The sequence below is a fragment of the Herpailurus yagouaroundi genome, unplaced genomic scaffold (genome assembly GCF_014898765.1).
Source record: "Herpailurus yagouaroundi ecotype Mexico unplaced genomic scaffold, PumYag 191, whole genome shotgun sequence".
Taxonomy (NCBI): domain Eukaryota; kingdom Metazoa; phylum Chordata; class Mammalia; order Carnivora; family Felidae; genus Herpailurus; species Herpailurus yagouaroundi.
The window spans coordinates 1,881,760-1,907,329 of NW_024412422.1; the positions used below are offsets into that span (position 1 = coordinate 1,881,760).

Sequence of the window (25,570 nt, forward strand, 5' to 3'; positions counted from 1 at the left end):
GAGCAGCGTCCAACAGGTGAAAGATCATTGAAGAACAGTCAAACGTCCCCATTGGTTGCAGCTAAAGAGAACTGCGACCCGAACAGCGTCCAACAGGTTGCTTGGGGCTGTTGGAGGACAGACAGGCTCTGTTCTTGGGGAAACAGGTGTCCTCGGGGGCGCTGGCTGTGTTGGGCTGTAAAGTTGGGCTGGTAGGTGAGTGGAGTTGTGACCTGGGCAGCTCTACGCCCCCATCAGGCGAGGACCCGGCCCAAGCCGGTCCTCCCGGGTTGGGGGCGGAGGGGGAACACGCCGCCGGGGCCGCAGGGAACGCCCGCAGAAGGTTCACCTGGGAGCGGCTCACCTGGGCGGACCTAGACTGGCGAGTCCGCGCGCTTTCAGGCCGGACTGGCCGGCCCCGCCCCCTGACCAATGGCGGCGGGGAGGCGGGCGGCGACGCGCGCGGATTGGGCGGGCGGGCGCGAAGGCGGGCGCGGATTGGCGCGGGCGGGTGGGGGCGGGGCAGTGCGTCTGGGCGCTTAGGCGCTTGGCCTGCGGGCGGCGCTGAGCGCTCGGCTACGCGGGCGCGGCGAGGGCGGAAGTGGCGACGCTGGCGTCCCCTGAGTCTGCGGCGGGCGGCAGTGACGGCCCCAGCGCTGACGGCGGCGGCCCGGGGGGCGGCGTGGACGCCCGCGGCGCCGGCTGGGGCATCACCGCCGGCCTCGACCCCGAAATGGCGCTGCTGGCCGAGCACCTGCTGAAGCCGCTGCCCGCGGACAAGCAGATCGAGACGGGGCCCTTCCTCGAGGCGGTGTCCCACCTGCCGCCCTTCTTCGGTGAGCAGGGGTGAATGGGGGAGCCAGCCCGCAGCTCTTCTCCGGAGCGCTCCCAGATGCACCCGAACCCCCCTCCTCCCGAGCATCCTCCAGCCGTCCCTCTCCCGGACACTCCAGATCCTATTTCCCCAGGCACCCGAGACCCCTCTTTCCTTACAGGCACCCCAGGTCCTCCCTCTCCCGGACACCCCCAGATCCTTCGTCTCCTCCAGACACTCCACTCCTTCATCTCCACCGCCTCACACTCCACCGTTTCCTTAAGATGCCTACCCCCCTCCCGCCGCGCCAGTTCTCCACTTCCTTGGGCTCCCCCAATCATCCCTCTCCCCCAGACACCCCTGACACTGCCAATCCTCCCATCTTCCCGAAAGCATCCCGCCCCTTCAACCCCAAATCCTGTATCCCTCACCCTAGCATTCCCTTCTTGCTTGTCAGAATGGCTTTCAACTCCCTCCCCTTAACATAACCCTCCCATTCCATAAGCCCTCTCTTTTCCTTACATTCTCCAGCCTCCCCCTCGCAGGTGTGAACCCTTCTTTCCTCAATTCCCCCATTCCAGATCAAAGACACCCCAGCCCTGCTCCAAGGGAGGAAGGATGAGGAGGGAGGTTTTGAAGAGGGATTCGCAAAACTCTGGCACCCCTTTCTAGGGGGAACCACCTGAAGTTTTTCCTCCATTTAGAACAGGGCTCAGGTCAGGGGAAGCTGCTTTGTGGGGTGACATCAGACACAGAGTGCTTGGCATGGGCTCTGGAAGAAGACCCCTGCCTCATATGGCAGGTCCAGGAAGGCTGTGGGAGCATGAGGAAGGCAGTCGCTAAGCCGGTTTCAGAGCGTCCTTCCTCACCTCCCTGAGCCCGGCCCAGGCCCTGGATGGAAAATGGGAAATAGAAGACAATACCACCAGCCGCTGCCCTTTGCCTTTCGGGTCCTGGCTAAAGGTGCAACCTGACCCTTCCATGTGGGCTTGCCCTGCGCCTTGCCCTGCTCATTCACTCGGTGGCCTTGCAGGAAGATACCCGTCCCCAGGACAGAGTTCAGCTGTAACCCACAAACTAACAGAACCTTAACACCGACCTGGGGCTGAAGAGATCTGGCACACGGACAGCCACTCCCATTACCCCTAAGTGGGTGGTCCCCATCTGTGAAATGGGTTTGCTGATTTCTCAGGCTAGCCGCGAGGGGGTAAATGTGCGTAAAGCTGTGAGGCCTTAAATGCCATATGGATCTTAGCTGTGGGGGGAGCGGTTATCGCATCAGTTCCTTGGTCCAGTTTTGGTTCCTTCACATAGTAGATGATTAATCAGGGTTTGAGTGAGTGCAGTCACCTGGTTCGTATGATCCTCAGACCTGGGTTGGCAACCCGAGAGCAGGGTCTTGGCCTTTTATGTCCGCAGCTGCACCCTCAGTATCCAGAGCAGTGCCTGGCACATAGTAGGTGCTTAGTCCATCCTCATGGAGTGTCTGAAATGTTCTTATCAGTTATCTCAGTGTTGAAATAACACTGACTCTCCAGGCAGGGGATCGGGAACTCACTGGCTTTGGCACTGAGGAACTTTTTATTTGCATGCCTCCCCCCACCCCCCACCACTTCTTGTTCTGTGAACATTGGCAGGACTCAGCCAGCTTGCCCTGGACAAGGATTCAGAATCTGTTTAAGCTAATGGTTCTCCACTGAGGGCGGTTTTGCCCCTCAGGGGACAGCTGGCAATGTCTAGAGCCATTTTTGTTTGTCACAGCTTGTGCGTGCGTGTGTGCGTGTGTGTGTGTGTGTGTGTGTGTGTGTGTGTGTTGGGCGGGGCTGGGGGGGGTGGCGTGCAGGGAGGTGCTGCTGGCATTCAGTGGGTAGAGGCCAGGGATATGCAGCAAAATACCCTACAATGCAGAGGACGACTTCACCACAAAGAATTGATCCAGCCCCAAATGTTTGCCTTGTCGAGGTGAGAAACCCCAAGTTAATCTCTTTATCTTCGGCAAAGGTGCCCGTACTACGGTTCTGCAGTTGGGGGCACCCTCACCGGATGCGATCATCTGGCTGCTTTTAGAGGAGAGGGGACGGTGGCCCCTGGAGCCAGCAGGGCCATGATGCCAGGGCTGAAGAGCATCCCCTCCTCCCTTCCTCTGATCTGAAAGGACCCTTGTCTTTGCTGTGAGCCATGTGCCGTGGGGCAGCACATCTGTTGACAGAGGCCCCACTTATACAGACGCCTCCGTGGGTTGGCCCACACAGAATAATTCTTAGCCCTCTTAAAAAAAAATGTGATAATCCATTTTGAACCATTGTGCTTGTCTGGGAGAAGAGTTTCTCCTGAGGATTTCAGGTTTAGGAGGATGCTCCCCCCAGTGGCCTTTCTCTGGGACTCAGGGGTCCGTTGAGATCCACCGTGAGCTCTAACACAGGGGCTCTGTCTCATCTTGGGGGCGTGTGGTCACCTGGATGATCCGGGTGGCTTGCGTGTGTCTTCTTGAATGGGGCAGGTCTGGCTTAGTGGATGCAAGAAGTCTGAAATAGGTTGCAGCCACGCTTCCCTCTAAATCAGGGTCTCTCCACCATGGCACGGCTGATGGTTGAGGCAGGATCATGCTTTGTGGTGGGCGCTGTCCTGTGCATTTAGTGGCATCCCTGGCCTCTACCTACTCGATGCCAGTAACACCTCCCTGTCCCCAAGTTGGGACAACGACTTGTGCAAGGAGACAAAATCTGGTTTGAGAACCACTGTTCTTCATATAAATAGGGCAAAGGGCTGAAAGCTGTTTTGTTTTGCTTTAAATATTTATTTTTGAGAGAGCGCAGGTGGGGGAGGGGCAGAGGGAGGGGGACAGAGGATCCCAAGCAGGCTCCTCTCCAACAGCAGCGAGCCTGATGTGGGGCTCGAACTCATGAACTGCGAGATCATGATCTCTGAGCCGAAGTCGGGAGCTCAGCCGACTGAGCCACCCGGGCGCCCCAGAAAGCTGTGTTTTTAAAAAGTATTGAATGCTGTAAGGAAGATCTGTGTATCGAAGGAAAAACTTTGCAAGAAGAAATGATAAATAAAAATCTCCCTGTCATCTGTTGAGCACTTACGATGTGCTAGTACTCTAATCCTCTCAGAACCTTTTGAGGTCGGGTTTTTTGGTTTGCTTGTTTTTATTTTGAGAGCATCTCTGTTGACATTCCGAAATACTTTCCTATTGGACTCATTTTTGTCCGTCTTAAGGGAAAATGCATAAGTTGCTTTTTTCCGCCCACTGTATAGCATGACCATCTTCCCATGCCTGTCACCATTTGTCACGGCTGCTTAGAATTCCTTTGTTTGAATGTGGTCATCCTTTAATTAACCAGTCCCCTGCTGTGGGCCACGCACATCGCTTTTCTCGTGGTCTGCTCTCGTAAACAACTCTCGTAAACAACACTGCAGTGAACATCCTCGTATATGTTTCTTCGTGTACTTCTTATATTATTTGTAATTTTTAGAAGTGAAATTGCTGGGTTGAAGGATGCGAAAGCTTTTAGAGCAATCACATTTCTTTCACTTTTGTCGGGTGTGGTTTGTGACAGAGTTGGTCGGCCCGGGTGAATGCTGATTCCTCGGGCTGCGGGTCTGGTGTGGCTTAGAGCATCACATCTTGGGCTAGCCCTTCGTCCTTATCTCTGGACTTTACTATGTCCACTTAGAGTCCAGCCCCTTGTCTGGCTTCTTTCTCCACCTTGACCCAGTAATTGGATCTCATGTCTGAGTGATCAGCTTGCAACTGACTTCTGTGAGGCTTCCTCTCTCATCTTTTAGGTCAATTATGCAGCAATGTTCTACAGTACTAACAATTAGAGGGCGGAGGCAGTGGGAGAGGGGGAGGGAGAGACAGGGATGTCATTTCATCTGGTCACTCCCTGCCTAGAAGCCTCCGTGGCTCCCTATTACCCCACCTTGAAATCTGTGTTGTAGCCTCTCTGGATGGCTTGCAGCCCCACAAGTGGTGCCATGCCATCACTTGCCTCTGCCCGGCACACCCCTCCTCCTCTCCAGCCTACCACCTTCCTTTGGCCTGGCTGGGCTCCGCTTATCCCTACGGGAAAGTCACTTCATCCGGAAAGTCTTTCCTGACTCCCTTAGACTACCACAGAACCTATCACATTCTGTGACTTTGAGCTATTTCAGCACCTGGCCCCAGGTGAGCTGGTGATATTTGCTGAGTGAATGCTTTTGGTTCCATTCCCATGTTTTTGTTTTTGTTTTTGTTTTTGTTTTTTTCTGGGTTCTTTCTAGAAGAAATTTTGCTTTTCTCTCTCTTTCTGAATTAAAATACATAACTCATGGAGTGCCTGGGTGGCTCAGTCAGTTAGGCAGCCAACTTCAGCTCAGGTCATGATCTCAGGGTTCATGAGTTCGAGCCCCGCATCGGGCTCTGTGCTGCCAGCTCAGAGCCTGGAGCCTGTTTCAGAATCTGTGTCTCCCTCTCTCTCTGCCCCTCCCCTGCCCCCGCTCTCTCTCTCAAAAATAAATATAAACATTAAAAGTTTTTTTAAATAGTAATAAATGAATAAATTTAAAAAAATACATAACTCATAAACCGTACCCATGGCAGACATGACATTATTAATCAGTCATGATACCGCTCTCTCCCTTCTAGTCTAGACACAGCCTCGGTGTTTTTCTTAACACGCTGTTCCAGGTCAGTCGGACGTGGTGCATGAAGTCACGCCTGTCTGTTCTCACTGTTTAGGGAGAAACTAAAGATGCAGAAGTGGAAGGGAATGATCTCCATCTCTCAGTTCTTGACATCCACTTTCTGGGGATGATTTTTCTTCCTTAAGATCTCTTATGTAATTAAATGGATGTTCAGAGAATCAGGCCTTACAGGTATCTGGTGCTCATTAAATAGTCTTAGGGGAAACCCCAGAAAGAGTGATTTCCCATCCCTTTGGTTCAGTGCTCGCTCTATTTGGGGGGGGGGGGACAGTGGCAGCCCAGAAGGACAGAATTATCTTCTTGTTATACAGCCAGAGAAACCGAGGCCCGAGAGGTTAGGTGACATGCCCAGGGTCACACAGCCAGGGGGTAACCAACCAGTGGAGCCCAGCCACAGCTCAGGTCAAACCAGAACTCGGGCCTCAGGCCTCAGGATTCCTTATGCAGCCGTCTTGGCCATGTGCCACTTGCTGTCTGGCAGACGAGAAACCCTCTTCTGCCCCGCGTGGAGCCACCTGCATGGCCCCTAAAGAGTCCAGGGGGCACAGTGACGGGTTCAAGAGTCCGGAACCACAAACCAGATATGCAGCTTTCCTCCCGGGTGTTTGCCTCCTAATTGGCCCTCCAAGCTGGGCCCCCCCGCAACCCTTGCTCATTTGAATGCAAATTTGAATGACTGGGATATAGAAGTCACCCAGTCATCCCAAACAGGTCAGCTTCTCCTGTAATTGGAACATGGCGTTAACCGCCTGGGAACCAGCCCACTTAACACCCCTTGGCCTGGGAGTAAGAAGTTCCCCTTGTTTGAGGGAAGTTATCTGCCCCAGGGCAACAAGTACCTTCTGGGACTCGGGACCACCTATCAGATCTCTGCGGTGTTTTAAAGCTAATATCGCAAGAAAGATGAGCAAGAAACTAGATTAAACCGTCTTACTATAGCAGGTTAGTTATTTTTTTTTTTTTAATTTTTTTTTTCAATGTTTATTTATTTTGGGGACAGAGAGAGACAGAGCATGAACGGGGGAGGGGCAGAGACAGAGGGAGACACAGAATTGGAAACAGGCTCCAGGCTCTGAGCCATCAGCCCAGAGCCCGACGCGGGGCTCGAACTCACAGACTGTGAGATCGTGACCTGGCTGAAGTCAGACGCTTAACCGACTGCGCCACCCAGGCGCCCCTAGTTATCATTTTGGTTGAGTGTCTGTTGAAGGCTGGATTCTGTAGGGACCGGACATAGACTGTGTGCCTGTGAGGGATGCTTTTAGAGGAAACTGTGTCCCTGTGGGAGGAAGAGGCCAAAAACACACTTTCTGCAATAGGGTTTTGCAATTTTGAAACTGCCAGGAGACTCTTAGTGGCTGGCAGTGCCTTTGCAGGTAGTGGGTGGGGGCCACCAGACTTGAGGAGCACCTACTGTGTGCCCGATGTCCTTCTGATGTGTCACGCTCATGATCTCACCTGGGGAAGAGCTGCGTGACCCCTGATGAAAGAGGCGCCGCTGACTCCCCTGTGTTAGCCGGTTGTGTCTGTAACAGCTGTGAGTTGGCTGCTTTTGAAGCTCAACCGGGAGAAGTCACTTTGAACTTGGGTCCGTTGTCTGCTGAAGGCCTTGCTCTGAAAATCGTAGGTAGATGAATGGGAAGAAACACGGGCCCTGGCGGCAGGCCGAGCCCACGCGAGCTTGAGTCCTGGTTCCACGGCGCCAAGGCCGTGTCCACGCCTAAGTTCATCCCCTCTCTGTCTAGGCCTCCAGCCCTGACTGGGCTTGGCCTCCCAAGAAGGATGGAGGTGACCTTCCCAAATGATTTTGGTGCTCAGCGCCCAGAATCGCTTCATCTTTGCCCAGATAGGACGGATGGCCTCAGGCCTTCAGACACTGCCACACAGCCCTTGGGAAAGAAACAAAGATTTCCAGAAAGAAGCTGTCTCTCCATCTGTGGGTCTGGTGACCGACGGCCAGGGCTTGGGACCAGCTGCTGGTCTGAGACTGCTCCAGCACCCTCATTTATAATATCCAAAGACCAGCGCGGAGCACAGACCACCGGTGCCCGCCTGCTTTGTCCTCCAGTGACTGCGAGTAGATCCTCCTCGTCCCCATGTTCAGAAAAGTCTGGCCCTGAGGTCAAGGACTGAAGTCTGGCTTCTGCTCCCGGACGGACTCAAATGGAGAAGTAGGAGGGAAAGTGTCCACTCTGTCTCTTGCTAGCTCATCCAGGCCTGCCTCACCTCCAGCACAGGGCTGCTTGGAGGAACAGTGCCCCATTGCGAATCCCTCAGGGGCAGAGGTCGGGCCCTCCCGGGGCCCAGCAGTGCATCCAGCAGAGCGGAGCTGTCCAGAGGTGTCGACCTGAAAGGGAATGAATGGGAAGAGCGAGTGACAGAGGGCTTTGTAAAATATAACGCACGACCCTGATCACAGCCAGCGTGACTCCTGTCTTGAGTGGCGCCCACGTGCCGAGCTTTGAACGAGCCTCTGTCTCATTTCTAAGCCTTCTAATGACCTTACGAATTCGGAAGGAGTAGCAGCATTTTACAGAAGAAGAAACCGAGGTTCCGAGTGGGGAAGGGAGTTGACCAGGTCGGCACAGCTGGGAAGTGGTCCACGGAGCTGAGAAGTGGGCTGGCCCTGTGATAAGGGAGGGCAGCACTCAAAGACCCGGGAGGTCTTACTCAGGGCAGAAGTAGTTTCTGGTCCTTCCCCGCTGTTTGGGAGTGGGGGAGGGGAATGCTAGGAAATCCCCATCTGGCCGAGCAGCGCTGGTTTCAGTGAGCCACCCGGAGGGGCTCTGGTCTTAGGTTTCATTGTTTCAGTTTAAAAACCGCCTGGGTGGATGTTCACTCCTTTTGTTGCTTTCTTACAGTGTTACTTGTATCGGGGGCTTTTTTTTTTTTTTTTGGTTAGCGTGTTAACTGTATCTGAGCTTTTAAGTCATTACAGCTGATCCGCCCTCTCCAGGGTCCTATAAAAACCAGCCAGCTCACACTTTCCTGTGCTCGGAAGTGATTCATTTTCTGCCGTGCTGTTCCCCCAAGTTCCCTCACTCCACTCTCGTCTGAGAGCCCGTTTTTTTTTTTTTTTTTTAATGGTCTGGAGTACATTCGAAGTCCTTATTTTATGACAGGAGGTTTCCTGCTAATTGTATCCATATCCATCAGTAGGCCCCACTTTCTCTCCTCCCTCCCTTACTCTCTTTCTTCTGTGATTTCTCAGTCATTGGGAGCCTTCTTCTCTGGATTTCCTCTCTGAAGAAAAGCTTTGTCTGTTGAGAAAGATGAAAATGAGGTTATAAATAATAATAATAAGCATAAAGAATAGTTTCTTTTTTCCTGAGCATTTACTAGGTGCTAGAGACCGTGCAAAGCCCTTTAAACAACACCTCATTTAAACCTCCCGGCGACCCGGTGAGGTGAGGGTCCGTTGTCGGCCTCATTTTACAAATGAGGAAGCCGCGGCTCAGAGAGGTTAACTGATTTCTCCCAGGCCACACAGCAAGTAGAGAAAAATGAGTTTCCCAGCCACATCCCTACTTCAGGGGTGGCTTTTGTTGAAGGGGACAACTGTGGACAAAGGGAGTTGGCATGCCATAGGGGTGATTTTTAATTTATAACCAGTGTTGTGGATTGGTTTTCTTTTGTTTTTAAATATTTATTTTTGAGACAGTGGGGCAGGGCAGAGAGAGAGAGAGAGAGAGAGAGAGAGATGGAAGAACCAAAGTGGGCTCTGCACTGACAGCAGAGAGCCCGACACGGGGCTCAAGTCCACGACCCATGAGATCGTGACCTGAGCTGAAATCAAAGAGTCAGGCGCTTAACCCTCTGGGCCACCCGGGTGCCACAGGATTGTTTTGTAAACATCCTTTCCTCTTTAGACAGTAAAAATTTTAAAAACGACAATTCACAGAACAATAAAATGCCTTATCTCGAGAAGTCTTAGTTTTACGAAGGTGGGCATTCTCAAAGCAGGCCTTAGTATAGACTGAGCTGTCACACACACACACCACATGCCTGTGGATTAATAAATGATTCACTTCCATGAGCTGTAATTTGAGTGCCTCCCATTATGGTCCTTGAAAACCCAGGACCTGTAAAGTTAATCTGCCCCGTATCTTTAACAACGGAACCTAATTATCCAGCTACTGAAAAAAAAAAAAAAATTGAATTTGAAATAGAACCTTCATGGGGCGCCTGGGTGGCGCAGTCGGTTAAGCATCCGACTTCGGCTCAGGTCACGATCTCGCGGTCCGGGAGTTCGAGCCCCGTGTCGGGCTCTGGGCTGCCAGCTCAGAGTCTGGAGCCTGTTTCCGATTCTGTGTCTCCCTCTCTCTCTGCCCCTCCCCCGCTCATGCTCTGTCTCTCCCTATCTCAAAAATAAATAAAAACGTTTAAAAAAAAAAATGAAATAGAACCTTCCTAAACCAGGTTCCTAGCATCAATGACACAGGCATCCTGTTCTTCCTTTTTGAAGTAAGTATTGGTTGGGGTCAGGGTTTCCATCCTGAATCACACAGGCTGAAAGCAAAGCCTTGTGTCTAAGAAGAGGAGTGCTTTTTATTCCTCTGCCAAAATTATTCCTGAGATGGAATGAGAGGGGGGTCCAGGCAGGGCAGTTCAGTCGCCCCGTTGCCCAGTGCCTGGCAGGTGTCGTGGGGAAGCTTGCATTTGTGTGCTGTGGTCGTGCTCAGAGCGTTCATAACCACTGTCGCTTTCCAACCACGTTGAAGCTGGAAAAAGCAGGAACGAGTCCGATTCTGGGTGGCATATGGTGACCGATGGCTTGTGGGGCATTCTGCTCTCTGGGCAACCTCCTTCATCTGAACCCTGGCGGATCCCAGGTAGGAGGTTGTCCAGCCAGAATCGTCACGGAGGTCCTGCACAAAATGCTTGACCTTGATGCTGACCCCCTTCGTTATTTGTTTCCCAAGTATCTGGCAGAATGAAAGCGCTACAGCAAAAGCAGGAGGGAGTGGTGCTCCTTGCCCGTCAAGAACAATTTCTTTTCGATTAGGCAACATGGTCCTGAAAACCTGAAAATGCCACGTAGAGCCACTTAGTGAAGGGTTCAGGGGGTCTGTGAGGTTACTGGCTCACACCTTTATCATAATTCCTATCATCGATGATGGCCCTATTTAGAAAACCGTGCGTGGCTTGGTATACGAAAGCAGGGACATTTGTGTTACATTTTGATTTGTTTCATCCAGAGTGGTTGAACTAGAGAAGGTTGGGGCATTCGTTACATTAGACAGCTAAAAAAATATTTCGCCGTTTTAATTTTATCTTCTTTTTATTGTCAAGGTAAGACATTTTGTTGTTGTTCTATGTTATGCCATTTTTCTATCAGGTTTGGCTGTTTCTTATTGATTTATCAGACCTCTTTACATATTAAGGATAATTATCTTTAGTCTATGGTTTGTTTCACAGACCAGCCCTCCGACCATCAGTTTGTTTGCCTGTGATTGGTGATGGGATATCTCCTCATGCCCCATGTAAGAGGTTTCTGGGTTTTGTAATGAGCTTTGTGGTATTTTCCTTATGCCTTCTGGATTGAGTTAGCATGCTTAGAAAAACCTTCCACACCGAACAGAAGTGGCCATTTGCCACATATTCCAGATAACCAAGGCTTATCTGTATTTAGAATCTGTGCCCATTAGGAGTGGTCCTATGGAGTAAGACGTTGGAGTTCTAGCTTATTCTTTCCTTTCCTCTTTCTTTCTTTCTTTCTTTCTTTCTTTCTTTCTTTCTTTCTCTTTCTTTCTTTCATTCTTTCACAGAGAAAGAAACTCTCACAACTTTCACAACTTCCTTTCTCCCTGGAGGTAAGATGAGGAACTAGGAAACCATCCAAACCCCCTCCCTCCCTTTTGGCAGAGGGCTTCTGGATGGCATTTTAAAGAGTCTGTTTGCTGACAACAATAAAAACCAACTTGGAGGTATATCTGCAAAACTGGTAAAACAAGAAAGGTAATTTTGGGGCACGGCTACATTCTGTAGGAAAGGTAAGGCTGGGTAGTGTCACAGTCTGCCCAGAGCAGGGGCCAGCTTGAGTTTAAACTATTCAAAAGGCCACCATGTGCTTGGCGATTAAAATCATCTTCTGGTTTTCCTGTCAGAGTACTCTCCTTTTTGGTGAGTTCACCTGGCTGGAAACATTCTAGAAAGAAAGGTGAGGGAGAAGTGGAACAGGCCTGGTTCTGTAATTACGTCTGAGTGCCTGGCTTCCTCTTTGTGACCCTAGGCAAGTCCCTTGGCTTTTCTGGGCCTGGCGGCCTTGGACGGCACCAAAGACAGACAAGCCCGGAACTTTCAGCAGGTCATATTGAAGCAGGTTTCAGCCTCAACTGCACCTGCACACGGCACCTGTGGGCTGCGGACAGTGAGGGACCTGAGCCTGGCACGGTTAAGTCACTTGTCCAAAGTCACAGACCTGGGACCTGAACCCAGACTAGCAGACCTCAGAGCACCACACCGCCTCCTCCCTGCTCCCAGGTGCTCCGAAACTGACCCCGACGTGCGCGTCTGTGTGTGCACAGAGATGCCTCTCCTGCTGGAAGTGGACTCTGGGGTCAGCCTCCCCACCTCTCTCTCCTGGGGTCCGCCCACCCCCCCACCCCCACCCCCCGCCGTCCCTCTCAGCTCGTCCTCTGCTCCCTGCTCCAGAAGTACACTTAGGCCCTGCATCTCTGCCCTCCCTGGTGGAGCAGAAGCTGTGTCCCTGCGTGGTGGCCACGGCACACAATAGCCACTGCTCCCAGGGCCCGGCTCCTGCTGACCACAGCGGCCTCGTGACCCGCATAGCGCACTGTCAGGAGAACGTGAAACAAAAAGCCTTTCTCCCTGCCACCGGGGCAGGACTGCTCAGAAACTGCACAAGAGCTCTTTTCAGAGCCGAGGAGGCCAGATAACATTTTTCTGCGTCTCTGAAATGCATGCTCAGTGACCTGTGTCACTGGGACAGGCCGGTAAACTGCCCATGCTTGGTTGGCAATGACTGGTTCCGGAGCCCCGGGTCTGTACGTTCTCCCATGGAAGGTTCTCCTCGACTCGGCCCGTAGCGGGGAAAGCGATCACACGCAGACCGAGCGCTCAGTTGGCACGTATGATGCCTCCCCACGTCGCGCGTTCCCCCAGGGCCTGTCTTCCTACATTCTCCTTTATCAGAGAAACTGGGGCCCCATCCCCTCCCCGTATTCTCCGCCATCTTGGTGGTATGGGTGCCTCTAGAACCATGCGTCGGGTCAATCGGCACCACCAGTGGGTGGATAGAAAGTGGGACTGGAGGGAAGTTTCCACCGTCGGGCCACTCATTCGTGCCACGCATGCTGGGCACAGGGGGCACAGGGCGGGGGGGAGGGGGGGACCCAGGTGACCAGGTCCCTGCCCTCTCAGAGCTCAAGTCCAAGGGGGAGATGGGTGGTAAATAGAATGACACGTGGAACCACAAGCACCGTGAAACGGACTCAGAAAAAAAGTAAAAGGAAAAAATACGACTTTATGAGCAAAAAAACCCCCACAAAAAACACAAGCCCTGACTTTTCCCCCAGCATGTTAAATGCGACAGCTTTTTTCCTAATTTTTAAATGTTTATTTATTTTTTTTGAGAGAGAGAGAGAGAGACAGACACAGAGTACAAGCAGGGGAGGGGCAGAGAGAGAGGGAGACACAATCCAAAGCAGGCTCCAGGCTCTGCGCTGTCAGCACTCAGCCTGATGTGGGGCTCAAACCCACGGAACCGTGAGATTACCACCTGATCCAAAGTCGGACGCTTAACGCACTGAGCCACCCAGGTGCCCCGACAATTTTCAAACATAAGGTAAAATTGAAAGAATTTTACAGTGAATATTTGCACACCCACCACCTGCATTCTGCCATTAATATTTTACTGCACCTGTTTTTCCATCCATCAGTTCACCCTGTATCTTTGGACATTATGCATTTTTGGAGGATGAGGACATGAAGCCATCAGCCAGAACTGAGGAGCAGTCAGTCCCCATGCAGCACATCCAGGGGACCCGCCTGGCCCCCGTGAGGGTCAGCATTGGTGACCCCTGGCTGCACAGTCAAGAGGGAACAGTCACTGTGACTGGCTTGCTTGCATTACTATTTAAGTCCAGAATGCCTCGTCCTTTGCGGCAGCCGGTAGTAACCTGCTCCAGGGTTAGCAAATTCCACGACCGTCCCTGCTGGATGAAGTCAGTGGTGCGTCAGGCAAGATGAAAGATTGGGATGGGGTAGTTTGGGAGGCCCGAGTGCTCAGGATTAAGTGGGGCAGGCCGACTGGACCCCCAGCCCAGCACCCGGGAGCCGCCCCTGCACGGCCCCGTGGAAGGAGGTCTGGCCCCACAGGCACGGGAGAGAAGCCCAGTGGATGACAGAAGGCTGGCCAATCAGCCCGAGGATTCCGTGCCTGAAGCCTGCCCTGGGCCTGATGAGGGGCCTCAGGAAGGCAGAGGATAGAGGGATGTGGATACAGGCCAAGCGTGTTCCCGTCGGACAGAGATTCCGCAGGGCCCCGTGGCTTCTGAGCACAGCTGGCTGACGTTTGCAGGACCACGGAGCTTGAAGTCGTGAACGTGGTCAAAACCCATCTTACTGAGTGTTCGTGCACTGGGCACTCTGCTAAATGCGTCCAGTACGTGGTTTTTTAATTCCTGTGACAGTCCTATGAATTAAGTACTATTACTGCCCCATTTGACATGAGAGGAAACCGAGGCACCCAGGCGAGGAGACTTGCTCAACTGGGGTGTGGCCGGGGCAGGATTCAAACAAACCCCATCTGTCTGGATGCCTTCCCCACTTTCTTTCCACTGGCTTCTGGGGTATTTCATTTATAGTGTCTAAAGCTGTTTCCCCAATGCACCTCTTTTAACAGCTGTGCTTGGACTGTTCCAGATGGCTGGCCAGGTGTGCCGGGTCACCTTGGGTGGAATTCAGTCTGCAGCTGCCCCTCCCCCAAGCCTCTGCTCCCGTCCGGCCAAGGTGGCGTGCACACGGAGGCCCCTGCCTGACCTGCCGGGCGAGGAGAGTCTGGCATGTCCCTCCCGTGGGTACCCACGGTGGCCTGCTCGGGCGTCTGTGTCCCCGGGGCCCTGTGGTCTCTGGACACAGCAACGAGGGGGGGAAGAATGTGTTGGGGGAGCACAGCTGGCTTCAGGCTCTGAGGGTGAGGGTCGCGCTGAACCTGCTCACGAGGGAACCAGCCGTTCCCTGCGTGTTTCCTCCATGCCAAGTCCTCAGCAAGGGGCTCTGACCTGTGGGGTGTCTCAGGTCCTCACGACAGTGCCAGAGGGTCACAAAGGAGGGAAAGGAGGGGGGCTGGCTGCTCAGAGTCCCAGGCCCCGCCCACTTCGAGGTCCGCCTTTCATCGACTCAAAGGTGTCACTGGCGGGGCGCCTGGGTGGCTCAGTTGGTTAAGCGTCCAACTCTTGGTTTCTGCTCAGGTCACGGTCTCATGGTTCGTGAGTTTGAACCCGGAGTCTGGCTCTGTGCTGGCATAGTGCAGCCTGCTTGGGATTCTCTCTCTCGCTTCTTCTCTCGCTGCCCCTCCCCCACCCGTGCTCTCCCTCTCGCTCGCTCTCTCGCTCTCAAAATAAATAAACTTCAAAAACATAGACAAAAAACGGTGTCACCAGTAACACCAAGAAGGGAAAACCCCCTCCAATTAAGAACATTCCGATTCCAGACCTAAACAAAACGTGTGCCTTGGAGGTGGGTTCTTTCAAGTCCTGCCCGCGGCATCTCTGATCGGTCCTGCTGCCCCACTGGCTAGATGGGAAGGCTGAGGCCAGTGCCTGCAGAGCAGGGTGGAGGTTGAGCCCGAGTCCCTCACGCTGTGTTAAGTGACTGGGACCCCATTGCTGACGTGTTCTCCCGGGCTCTGAGGCTGGGTCTCCGAACCGTGGAGCCTCTGCGTCGCCAGTTTCTTTCTCTCTTTCAGGCTGGTGATGAGAAGGTCATTTAAAAAAATTTTTTTTAATGTTTATTATTTATTTTTGAGAGAGAGAGAGACAGAGTGTGAGCAGGGGAGGGGCAGAGAGAGAGGGAGACACAGATTCGGGAGCAGGCTCCCAGCTCTGAGCTGTCAGCACAGAACCCGATGCGGGGCTCAAACCCATGAAACGCGAGATCATGACCTGAGCCGAAGTCGGACCCTTAACCGACTGAGCCACCCAGGTGCCCGAGAAGGTCATTTTTAATAAATCTGGCCCTTCTGCCTCATAAGATTCCTCAGACGGCCTCCTGGCCAGCTGGGCGATTAGCGGTGATCCGCCTTGTTGGCCAAGAGGGCTTTCTCAGAACATTATTTCTGCAAGGTACTGTATACAGCTGTGCTGATCAATACGTGTGCGATTTACATTTCAATGAATGAAAGTCAAATAAAATTACAAATTCAGTTCCTCAGTCACACCACATTTCAGGTGCTCGGTAGCCACATGGGGTCTATATTAATGCAGATATAGAACATTTCCATCACTGCAGAAAGTTCTGGGCAGTGCTGTCCAAGAACAAAGGGCGCTGTGGATAAAAGGATTTGCCCCCTAGATATTCCAGTTGGATTTTAAAGGCTCTGACAAGTCCTGCAACAAGAAACTGGTCTCAGCTGGAGCCCACTGCTCCAAATTAACTCACCCACAAGCCTTCTTACCACCTATAAACAGCTCCGCTCGTCCCTAAACACACCCAGTGAACTGCCTTCCGGTTCCCAAGCGTCTGTGGCCTATGGAGTTCCTGAATCTCCTCCTTGTTGGGAATCTGAATCTCTCTTCTGGTTTTGTCCCCAGATTGCCTCGGGTCCCCAGTGTTTACTCCCATCAAGGCAGACATAAGTGGCAACATCACGGTATGTACTTGGCCCAGCAGCCACAGCCCGGAACCTCCACTGGGACTGTGAACCTGCATTAGTCACCAGTGCCCTGCTCCTGGCCGCAGGCTCCCCAGGTTGAGGAACAGGAAGGAGACATGGAAAACAGGCTTGGCCCCCAGGTCATCTGGCCCAGGGCTCTTGGTGCTCCTTTGAAATCATATACCCCGCAGTCACAGCCTGACGGGGATGATCATCTGAAGGGTTGACCTGGGAAGGAACCTCCTGGTTCTTGTATCCACCCCGACCAAATAAGAAGTAAACTCCAAAGTCCACGGGTGCATTGGCTCGGCCCTTCCCCCCTCCCCATTCCTGGGTCATCCCCTGGACTGCCGTCACCCAGCCACTGCCCTTCTCCCCGTGAGGATCCACGTACGGCCTGGCCTGCCGCTTGGCCACGCTGGGTTGTCTCATTTTGTCAGCCCAGCGGCCCTTTGAGGCTGGTCTGTCATTATCCCCATTTTACAGATGAGGAAGCCGGGGCTCAGCGGGGTGGAAGGGCTCACCTAAGGTCACACAGCAAGGAAGGAGCGGAGGTGGGATTCAGATCCAAAGTGCCTGGCTCCGATTCAGGAGCCTTGTTCCCGGGCATCTTTGAATCCCAAAGCGACCGTCCACTTCCGATGCTCAGGGTCTGAGGTGCCATCGATCGTGGTTGGAGAGCATGGACCCTGGAACCGGTCTATGGCGGATCCCGCTGCCAGCTATCCCTTCCCCTGTCTGAGCCTCGCTTTCCCCACTGCAAATGGGGATCATGACAGCAACATCAGGATCACTGGGAGGATCCAGTAGAGCAGCGCCCATGAAGGGCTTTGCCAACCCTCCCGGCTCACGGAAGGTGCTCGGTAAACGTGAACAGTCATGGTAGTTGCTGTCATGTAGTTACTGGCACAAGCCCCTGCTGCTGGTGCTGGCGCGGGTGGGAAGGAGAGGGGTGCTCCCCGACCAGGCGTGGGGGCCGTCCGTCCGTGGGGACGACCTTTCCAAGGGAGAACCCCGTGTGCTCTGTTTCAGAAAATCAAAGCCGTGTACGACAGCAACCCGGCCAAATTCCGGACCCTGCAGAACATCCTGGAGGTGGAGAAGGAGATGTACGGAGCAGAGTGGCCCAAAGTGGGAGCCACGCTGGCGCTGATGTGGCTGAAAAGGTGATGGGCTTGGGGGGCAGGGCGTGTGTGGCCGTGCAGCCCCGGGGGCCCTGCTCTGCAGACTAGGAGTGTCCAACCCTACCGTTGCCCTCCGAGGCCACCCCCGTTCCTTTCACGTGTGTGAAATGCTGAGAAAAAGTGCCCAAAGGGCCAAGGCCCCCCTGCTGGTGATGCTCCCTTGTTCCAGTCCCATCAGAGGCATAGCAAGTGAGTGCCTACTCTAGACGTCGTTCTAATCGTTTTTTACGCCTGATCGTATTTCGTGTGCTGTGAGTTAGGTGTGGTGATCATCCCCATCTCACAGGGGGAGGCCACTGGGGCTCTGGAGGCCAAATAATGTGCCCAGGTCACAGGGTCAGAGCTGGACCCCAATGGCCAAGCACAGTCGTGCAGGTTGTACACTGCACAAAGGTGTCCTATCTAGGGCTGGTTGCATCATGCACGTGCCAGGTTTGACTTTATGAGAGCTTCTTGACAGGAATACAGCGTCTTGAGGAGAAGGCACTCTCTCTGATTTGCACAGAATTGTCCCATGGGCTGGAGGCAGGGTACCCTGATAGGGGATTTGAACCCAGACAGTCTTACCCCAAACTTGAGAACGCTCATAATCACTATATATATATATCATCCTTCCAGCAGATACTTGACCCCACATCCAGTTGTTCTCATCTCACAGATAAGACCACCGAGGCTCAGAGAGCCCAGGCAGCTGGCTGGCTGAGCTCACACAGCTCTCTACCAGCCACAGAATTCTCCTTTAGCTGTGTAGACACCACTGGCAGCTGCCATGAAGCCAGGCACATACTCCGCCCCACGGATGTTCCTAGTGTTGCCCTCTCTTGGGCCTGCAGTCAGGAAGGGTGCTCCTCCCCTGTGTCTCTCCCCAGCCCCAGCCGGCCGCCTCTCCCCACCACATACTTCTTTGGTGAAATGGAACAGAGAGAGTCTGCTGCCTGGAGGGCGCAGCCAAGAGGACGTCAGGGGGTGGGTGGGCTGCAGTTAACGCCTTCACGGCATGTTTTAGGGACCACCCCCACCCACTTTTGTCTCTCGGTGAGGCCTGCCCCCTGGTTCATCCATCGGCAAGTTCTGCCGGTTTCTTAGGAGGAGCAAGGCAGATGGTGATGTTCAGCTCGGTTAGATTGTTCGTGTCCCGATCAGACATGGGCAGAGCCGGGTGACTGGGAGGGCGGGTGAAGGGAGACGCCAACTGGCTGAGCATGTAATAAGCACCTGCTGTGTGCTGGGCGTGTGGGATGCCGCATCGAACAAGTGGGGTCCCTCTTCAGATTCCACAGCCTGAGTAGGGTATCTGGCTGGTGGGTGCATCCTGACAGCAGGGTAGCAGTGCCTGGAGCAGAGAGAGGTCAGGGAGGGCTTCCTGGAGGAGAGGTGCCAGGCAGAGTCTCTGGGACTGAGCAGGAGGGTCCCAGGAGGACGAGGCCTTGGAGAGGTGGGAGGGCAGGAGAGGCCCGGTGCCTGCTGGTCTGGGAGGGTCTGGTCTCACAGGTTCTGGATGTGAGGCAGGAGCAGGGAGGGACCAGGTGGGATTGGACAGAGGTGAGTCCCAGCCTTATCGGGGTGCTGGGGAGCCACCGAGGGCCATGAAGGTGTTCAGCCACAGGGTCAGATGGTACCCCATCCCGGCTGCTGGGTAGAGGGCGGTCATTAGGGCTGTGGGGAGGCAGAGGCTCAGCAGAGGTGGCCGAGCAGGACAGGGCTGGGATTGTCCCCTGGGCTCAGTCCCACAGCCCAGGCTGATCCCTGATGGTTAAGGGCTCTGATTCAGGTATGGAGGACTTCCCTTTACCTCACAGGTGACAAAGAGACCCTTTAGTCCCAGTGCTCCTGCCCCTAAAAGCCTCCCCTCATCCCCCGCCAGCCTGATCCCCACCTCTCTGCAAGGAAGGAACAGAGCAGCTCATCCAGGGACTCTGGGGGGAGAGGGAAGGATGGGGAAGGAAGGAGTCGGGCTCCGGGGTCAGAGAGTGGGGTTCGCATCCTGGCCTTTGCCTGAGCCTTTCGGGGGTGCCTCGATGTTCTCCTCTGTGAAACGGGCAGGTTGTGCCGAGCCTAGCCTCCTGGGGCCGAGGGAGCCGGAGATGAGATGCCGTGCATTCAAGGACCTGGAGGAGGGGCTCAAGCGGCCACGGGAGGGTGTAGACAGTGGCTCGGGGCGGTGGTGGAGGCGGGGCGTCCAGGCACAAGGCGGGCTGGTCAGTGTGCCCGCAGTCCGTGGTCCGCGAGCTGACGTGTGGCAGGGGCTGGCCGCGTGGACACAGAAGTGGGCAAGGCAGGCCCAGACCCGGCCTCGTAGACCTTGCAGCCCGGCGGGGAGCGCGGCCAGCGGCCAGCGGCAGGTCTCCTCTGGACAAGGTGCTCAGGAGCCGCTGCGCTGAGCCGGCTGGTCACGTTACACGTAAGCGGGGTCGAAGCTACCACTGGGGAGCGTGTGTGCGCGTGCGTGTGTGTGCGTACCCGCAGCTCACAGCGGGCGCTCGGGTCCAAGTGCGTCAGGGTCTGTGCAGGGGTGTGCCGGCGTCGTGGCGAGTCTGAGCGCGCCTGGTCCTGAAGCACAGTCTCTCTCCCGGGCCGCAGGGGCCTCCGCTTCATCCAGGTCTTCCTCCAGAGCATCTGCGACGGGGAGCGGGACGAGAATCACCCCAACCTCATCCGCGTCAACGCCACCAAGGCCTACGAGATGGCCCTCAAGAAGTACCACGGCTGGATCGTGCAGAAGATCTTTCAGGTGAGCTGGCCCCCCTCCTGCCACAGCTTAGCCGCGGCCCTGGGGGACCTGGTTGGGCCCAGCCGGGCCTATTCAGGGTGAGGCTGGCTCACGCAGGGGCCCTGTCACGTGCGCTCGCCCAGCCCCATCTGTGGCCGTGGTGGGTGTTCCTAGAGCTGCTCCGTGCTGTTTCTGTTGAGTGTCCCGTGACGCCTGACCGGGGGGCTGTGGGAGCAACCCTGGCGGAGACTCTTGAAGACCGAGGGTCGCTGGCGGGCAGGCCTGTTTGGCCCCTTGGATTCTGCCCGGATCCTCACCCTTGGAAGGGAGGGGAAGAAGGGCTCCTGTACCCACCAGGGCATCTGCTAAAGAGACGCGGGTCCACAGGGCTCTTGGTGGCTTACGTTGGGGTGACATTGGCCAGGGTTTCTGGAAGTGGGGCTTCAGCACCAGCCTGGTTGCCTGGGGGCCCCCAGGATCACTAGCTGAGAGGCCCATCGGGAAGATGTCAGGAGGTCCTTGGGGTGCCCCCCATGCTGTCTCTGGCTAACTCTCGTCTCTTGGCCCCTCGTCTGGCCCAGCCTGTCCTGGCCACCCTCCCCTGCAGCCCATCCTCTGTCCCCTGAGAACCGGGGTCCAACAGGGTGGTCTCTTTCCCACATGGCACAGGCTGGGACAGGAGCCAGTCTGGGTACAGGCAGGAAGAGCTGGGCCACCTCTGGCTGTGCCCCCTGGTGGGGCTGGGGGCAGGGCCTAGGTGGGTGCCATGAAGCCCTGCTCCCCCTCCCCCACGCTGTGTTGCCCCCTGCAAAGTCCTTGCAACCCACACCTGAGTGATAACAGCATGTCCTGTGTGCCTGGCCCAGGGCGGGCTGCCCACACATTCTACTCTTCACAAACGCACATCCTCACCTCCATTTCACAGATGAGGAATCTGGTGCTCAGAGAGGTTGGTTAATTATCTCGCTCAAGGTCACACAGTAAGATGCGGTCTGGGATTCCACCTCCCTGAGCCTCGGCATCGTCATCTTTCAAATGGGCGTAAACTAGGCCTCACCTCCAAGGGTTGTAGTAAAGATTAAAGGAGTTAATATGTACAAAGTGCTTGGTGCCTGGTTTACACTCAGTAAATTAAAGCTTTACTGCTGCTGTTTGTATGGATGATATTATTATTTATACCCACCCCAGCCTAACTCCTAGCCTAAGCTTCTGACTCAGCTGCAACCTTTTCTTTCTGGCTCTGCAATTCTGCACGTTACCTGTTCTCTGTACTTTTCAAGTGTCAGGGGAGCCTTGAAATTTAGGGACATGTCGCCCCCGCCCCCCCGAAGGAGAAAAGAGGCCCCCGTCCATGTCAGCAGCCCTCTCCCCTGGTCTGAAAGTGCGGTCTCTGAAGAAGCAGTCCACCTTCTCCAGAGCAGGGGACCCAGAGGGAAGCGGCTCGTCCATGCTGAGCACCTACTGTGTGCCTGGTGCCATGCTGAGTACTTTGCACAACCTCCTTGATCCTTACGAGAGCAACCTGATGCCCGTGGGTGCCATTATCATCCCGATTTTACAGATGAGGAAACTGAGGCTCAGAGAGGCTAAGTAACTTGCTCAAGGCTCACAGCTAGTCGGCGGCACAAGCTGGAATTTGAACCCAGGTCTGTCTGTCCCCGAAGCTGGTGTCCTGTCCCTCACGGGGGTAGAAGGGAACACATATCTCCCTCTTCCTTTCTCTTCCGACACCATGAGTAGCAGGGACCTCGGGGACACCCCCTCCCAGAACCCCACTGTGCCCTGCCTGGCGGCCCCTGCTGGTCCCCTAACTCTGTGCCCCCTCCCATCTCGCCCGTCTCAAGGCAGCGCTCTACGCGGCACCCTACAAGTCTGACTTCCTGAAAGCGCTCTCCAAGGGGCAGAACGTGACAGAGGAAGAGTGCCTAGAGAAGGTCCGCCTCTTCCTGGTCAACTACACGGCCACCATCGACGTCATCTACGAGATGTACACCAAGATGAACGCCGAGCTCAACTACAAGGTGTAGGCACGTGCACCCCAGCAACCGGCTAACCCGAATCACTGTGAATCAAGCTGGCGGGCCGCCCGCCGGCCCGCGTGCCCCCACCCCGGAGCGGCCCAGAGTCCGGCCGGGGTCTGCAGGGGCCGGGAGGCCCAGGTTTTTATTTTTAAGTCATTTTTGGGGGTATATCCTCACGGAGCAATAAATAACGATCCTACTTCCGAATCTCCTTTGAATTTCACAACAGCACAGACTGACTTTATCCCTTCATTTCAGTGTGGGAAAGATCAATTAATGTTTCTAATCAAGTTCTAAGGTTTGTTTTTGTTTTTTTTCTCCCCCCACGCGGAGCATAACTCTGGGGGAACTGTGTGTCATACCCCTCCCTTGAAAAAGAAGCATGTGTCCTTAGGATCTGGCTGAATGTTTTGGGTATTTTAAGGACCATGAGGAGTTTGATCTGAAATTACACAGAGCCGCTGTTGTGGGATTTTTTTTTTTTTTTAAGCAAACTGGCGTGTGTTCTCATGTGGTTTGCACAGCCCGACCTCACAACAGTCATTAAAGATACTGCTCTTTCTTACTGTCTTTTGCCAGACAGTTTTTTTATAGCCGAAACCAACCAGCAAGCCTTTGATGGCCACGGGGAGGGTTATTTTAAAGCTATCAGGCACAAATGAGTGGCCCTGTGTGACTATATTTGCATTTTTCTGCATAGTTATTTTCTTCAGGGACAGCTTTTCCAACCTAAGAAACTACCTACTGTGTGAACTCTCTCAAGGGGGAGAGGATGAACCCTCCATCTACTGAGACCCAAGAAAAATGCCTCGCTGCCTTAACTGTCCTTTTTGGCGCTAAAAAGAGCTGTATTTTTTAAAGTGTTGGGGTGAACAGAGCAGCCCCAAAAGAATTGATGTGTGTTAAAAACCCACTGAGGAACAATTGGTGATTTTTATGCAGAGACTAAATGATCCTTAATAAACAAATCTCTATTTTGGAATCACCTTGGTGTGCTGGTTTTGGTTCTTGATCCCTTTCCCACCCCCCTGCTTCTGGATAAGAGGTTACAACTGGGGACCAGCCAGGGCCCTGCTTTCTGGCCTCCGTGGTTTACAAAAATAGAAGTGGTTGCCACATTGAGAAACTGGAGAAATTTCACACACAAATCTTGATTTCTAGCTTCTTTAGAAGAAAAATCAGACTGCGTGGCAGGAGCTGAGGAATAATTGCCCCCTTGGCTGGGTAGGACAAGTGGACAAATATATTCTCCATTTTGCCCCAGTCCCTACCAATCCCTCTTGCCTCCCTAACCTGTGACCTGAAGTTATTCGCTTGCTCGTAGGCTGATGCTTTTTCTGATACTTGGGTTAAATGGAGAGAGGATCTTTGTTTTACTTCATTCCTGCTCCTACAGAGTTGGTAGTCTAGTGGGCAGGATGGGCCAGTAAATCAATAGGGATGATACAGAGTAGTCCGTGCCCAGAGGGTGCCTGGGGCCACAGATGAGGGGCCGCATCCTGGGATGCCTCTTAGAGAGTCATGCCTTGCCCTGAGCCTCCATGGAAGCGGTGGGGTGGGAAAGAGCCTGGCAGAGGAGGACGGGCAGGGGACGGATGCTCCAAGGCATGAGTGAGACACCCAGGGCAGGCTGTGTGTGTGTGAAATCATGTGATGAAGGGATATGAACGTGACCCTGAAAATTATGGAGCACCTTCAAGGGTCCTTGTTCAATCAGCCAGGTAACCAGTTTGGAAGGCTGCCTCTCGCACGACCAAGGGATGGATGCCCGAACTGAGATTTCTACTGTCTCTGATTTCATTATATTTTCCAGTGTTGCTGGTGGTAGGAATGCTACTGGGCTTTCCAAGCTCCAACTGATTTTTAGGCTTTTTAATTCTGCCACAGCTAAAAGGAATTCTGCGTCTTCATTTTAGAAACAACCTTTCTAGGGGCGCCTGGGGGGCTCAGTCGATTAAGCGTCCAACTTCGGCTCGGGTGATGATCTCACAGTTCGTGGGTTTGAGCCCCACGTTGGGCTCTGTGCTGACAGCTCGGAGCCTGGAGCCTGCCCCTCCCCTGCTCACGCTCTGACTCTGTCTCTCAAAAATAAACGTTAAAAAAATAAAAAACAGCCTTTCTTGGGGTGCTTGTCTGGTTCAGTTGGTAGAGCATGAGACTCTTTTTTTTTTTAATTTTTTAAAAAATTTTTATTTATTTTTGAGACAGAGACAGAACACGCGTGGGGGAGGGGTAGAGACAGAGAGGGAGACACAGAATCTGAAACAGGCTCCAGGCTCTGAGCTGTCAGCACAGGGCCCGATGCCGGGCTCGAACTTGGGAACGATGAGATCATGACCTGAGCTGAAGTCAGATGCTTAACCGACTACCCACCCAGGCGCCCCCGAGCATGAGACTCTTGATCTTGGGGTCGTGTGTTCGAGCCCCACAGTGGGGATAGAAATTACTTTAGAAAAAGAGAGGCTTTTCTTCGTGTCTCTGACATAATACGATGGGACCGGGAAGACAATGTGTTTGTGGAAGGTCGGCATTTGCCCAGGCCAGCCTCCTTCACTCCTGGCACCTGCTGGGCCCCAGGGGGCACACTGGGTGCCCAGAGACAAAGCCGGCAGTGCATCCACGTCCTCCCATTTCATTTTTGTCAAAGTGGGACTGATTTCTGCCCCGGGGCCAGGGAGGAAGGAACACACATTGAGCGCCTGCTGTGTACCCGGCCCACCCAGTACAAGTGGTTTACAGGCACCATTTCACAACCCCCTGGGCTGGCATCAGGAGCCCCATCTGTCAGATGAGGAAACTGAACCCAGAGGACAGGGCAAGAGGACTTGGCCAGGGTGACCTGGCCAGGCACTGGGGTTTCACATCTGAATTTGTATCTCCCGTCAGCTGTAGCCACTTCTGCGCCAGCTGACAGAGTCAGCCCGCCTCCCAGCACATCTTCCTGCCAGGACATCCCTCTGTGGGGAGTCACTTATCTGAGCCACGTTAACCTGACAGTGCGCAGAAACCTGGATGAGCCCAAAAGTTGGACAGAGGTTGACTGGTGTATTCACCTGTTGGTTCATTCTTCTAAACACAACAATAGTTCAAGCCCGTAATAAATATTTCAAACCCATCATAATACATCTCTATGATAGACAAGGAACTGAAACCCATTTCTCCCTAAAAAAAAGCCTCGGTTTCCTTTTCTGTACCACAGGGGTCTTGCTAATACCCACCTCACAGGTTGTGAGGCTTAAATTGTTTTTAAAAAGCTTAATGCTTATTTTTGAGAGACACAGGGAGAGAGAGTGTGGGCAGGGCAGGGGCAGAAGAGAGAAGGAGACACAGAAT

At 53.9% G+C, this 25,570-nt stretch overlaps 1 protein-coding gene and 1 long non-coding RNA gene across 2 annotated transcripts; both read left to right on the forward strand.

Moving 5' to 3' along the window:
* The first annotated feature begins 620 nt into the window (after positions 1-620).
* On the forward strand, positions 621-23,221 carry GLTP (glycolipid transfer protein). The gene is made up of 5 exons (XM_040443603.1): positions 621-815; positions 16,261-16,319; positions 17,355-17,488; positions 20,087-20,237; positions 22,061-23,221. The coding sequence occupies exons 1-5, from the start codon at positions 713-715 to the stop codon at positions 22,241-22,243; spliced, it is 630 nt and encodes a 209-aa protein (XP_040299537.1). The 5' UTR covers positions 621-712; the 3' UTR covers positions 22,244-23,221.
* Positions 9,837-13,023, forward strand: LOC121010177 (uncharacterized). Its single transcript, XR_005781032.1, has 2 exons — positions 9,837-11,443; positions 11,718-13,023. It is a non-coding gene; the product is annotated as an uncharacterized LOC121010177 (long non-coding RNA).
* Positions 23,222-25,570: the final 2,349 nt, after the last annotated feature.

Coding starts and splice junctions, on each gene's coding strand:
- GLTP (XM_040443603.1), top strand. CDS start 713: ATGGCGCTGCTGGCCGAGCACCTGCTGAAGCCGCTGCCCGCGGACAAG. Junction 816..16,260: donor CCACCTGCCGCCCTTCTTCG/GTGAGCAGGGGT, acceptor TTTTGTCCCCAG/ATTGCCTCGGGTCCCCAGTG. Junction 16,320..17,354: donor ACATAAGTGGCAACATCACG/GTATGTACTTGG, acceptor GCTCTGTTTCAG/AAAATCAAAGCCGTGTACGA.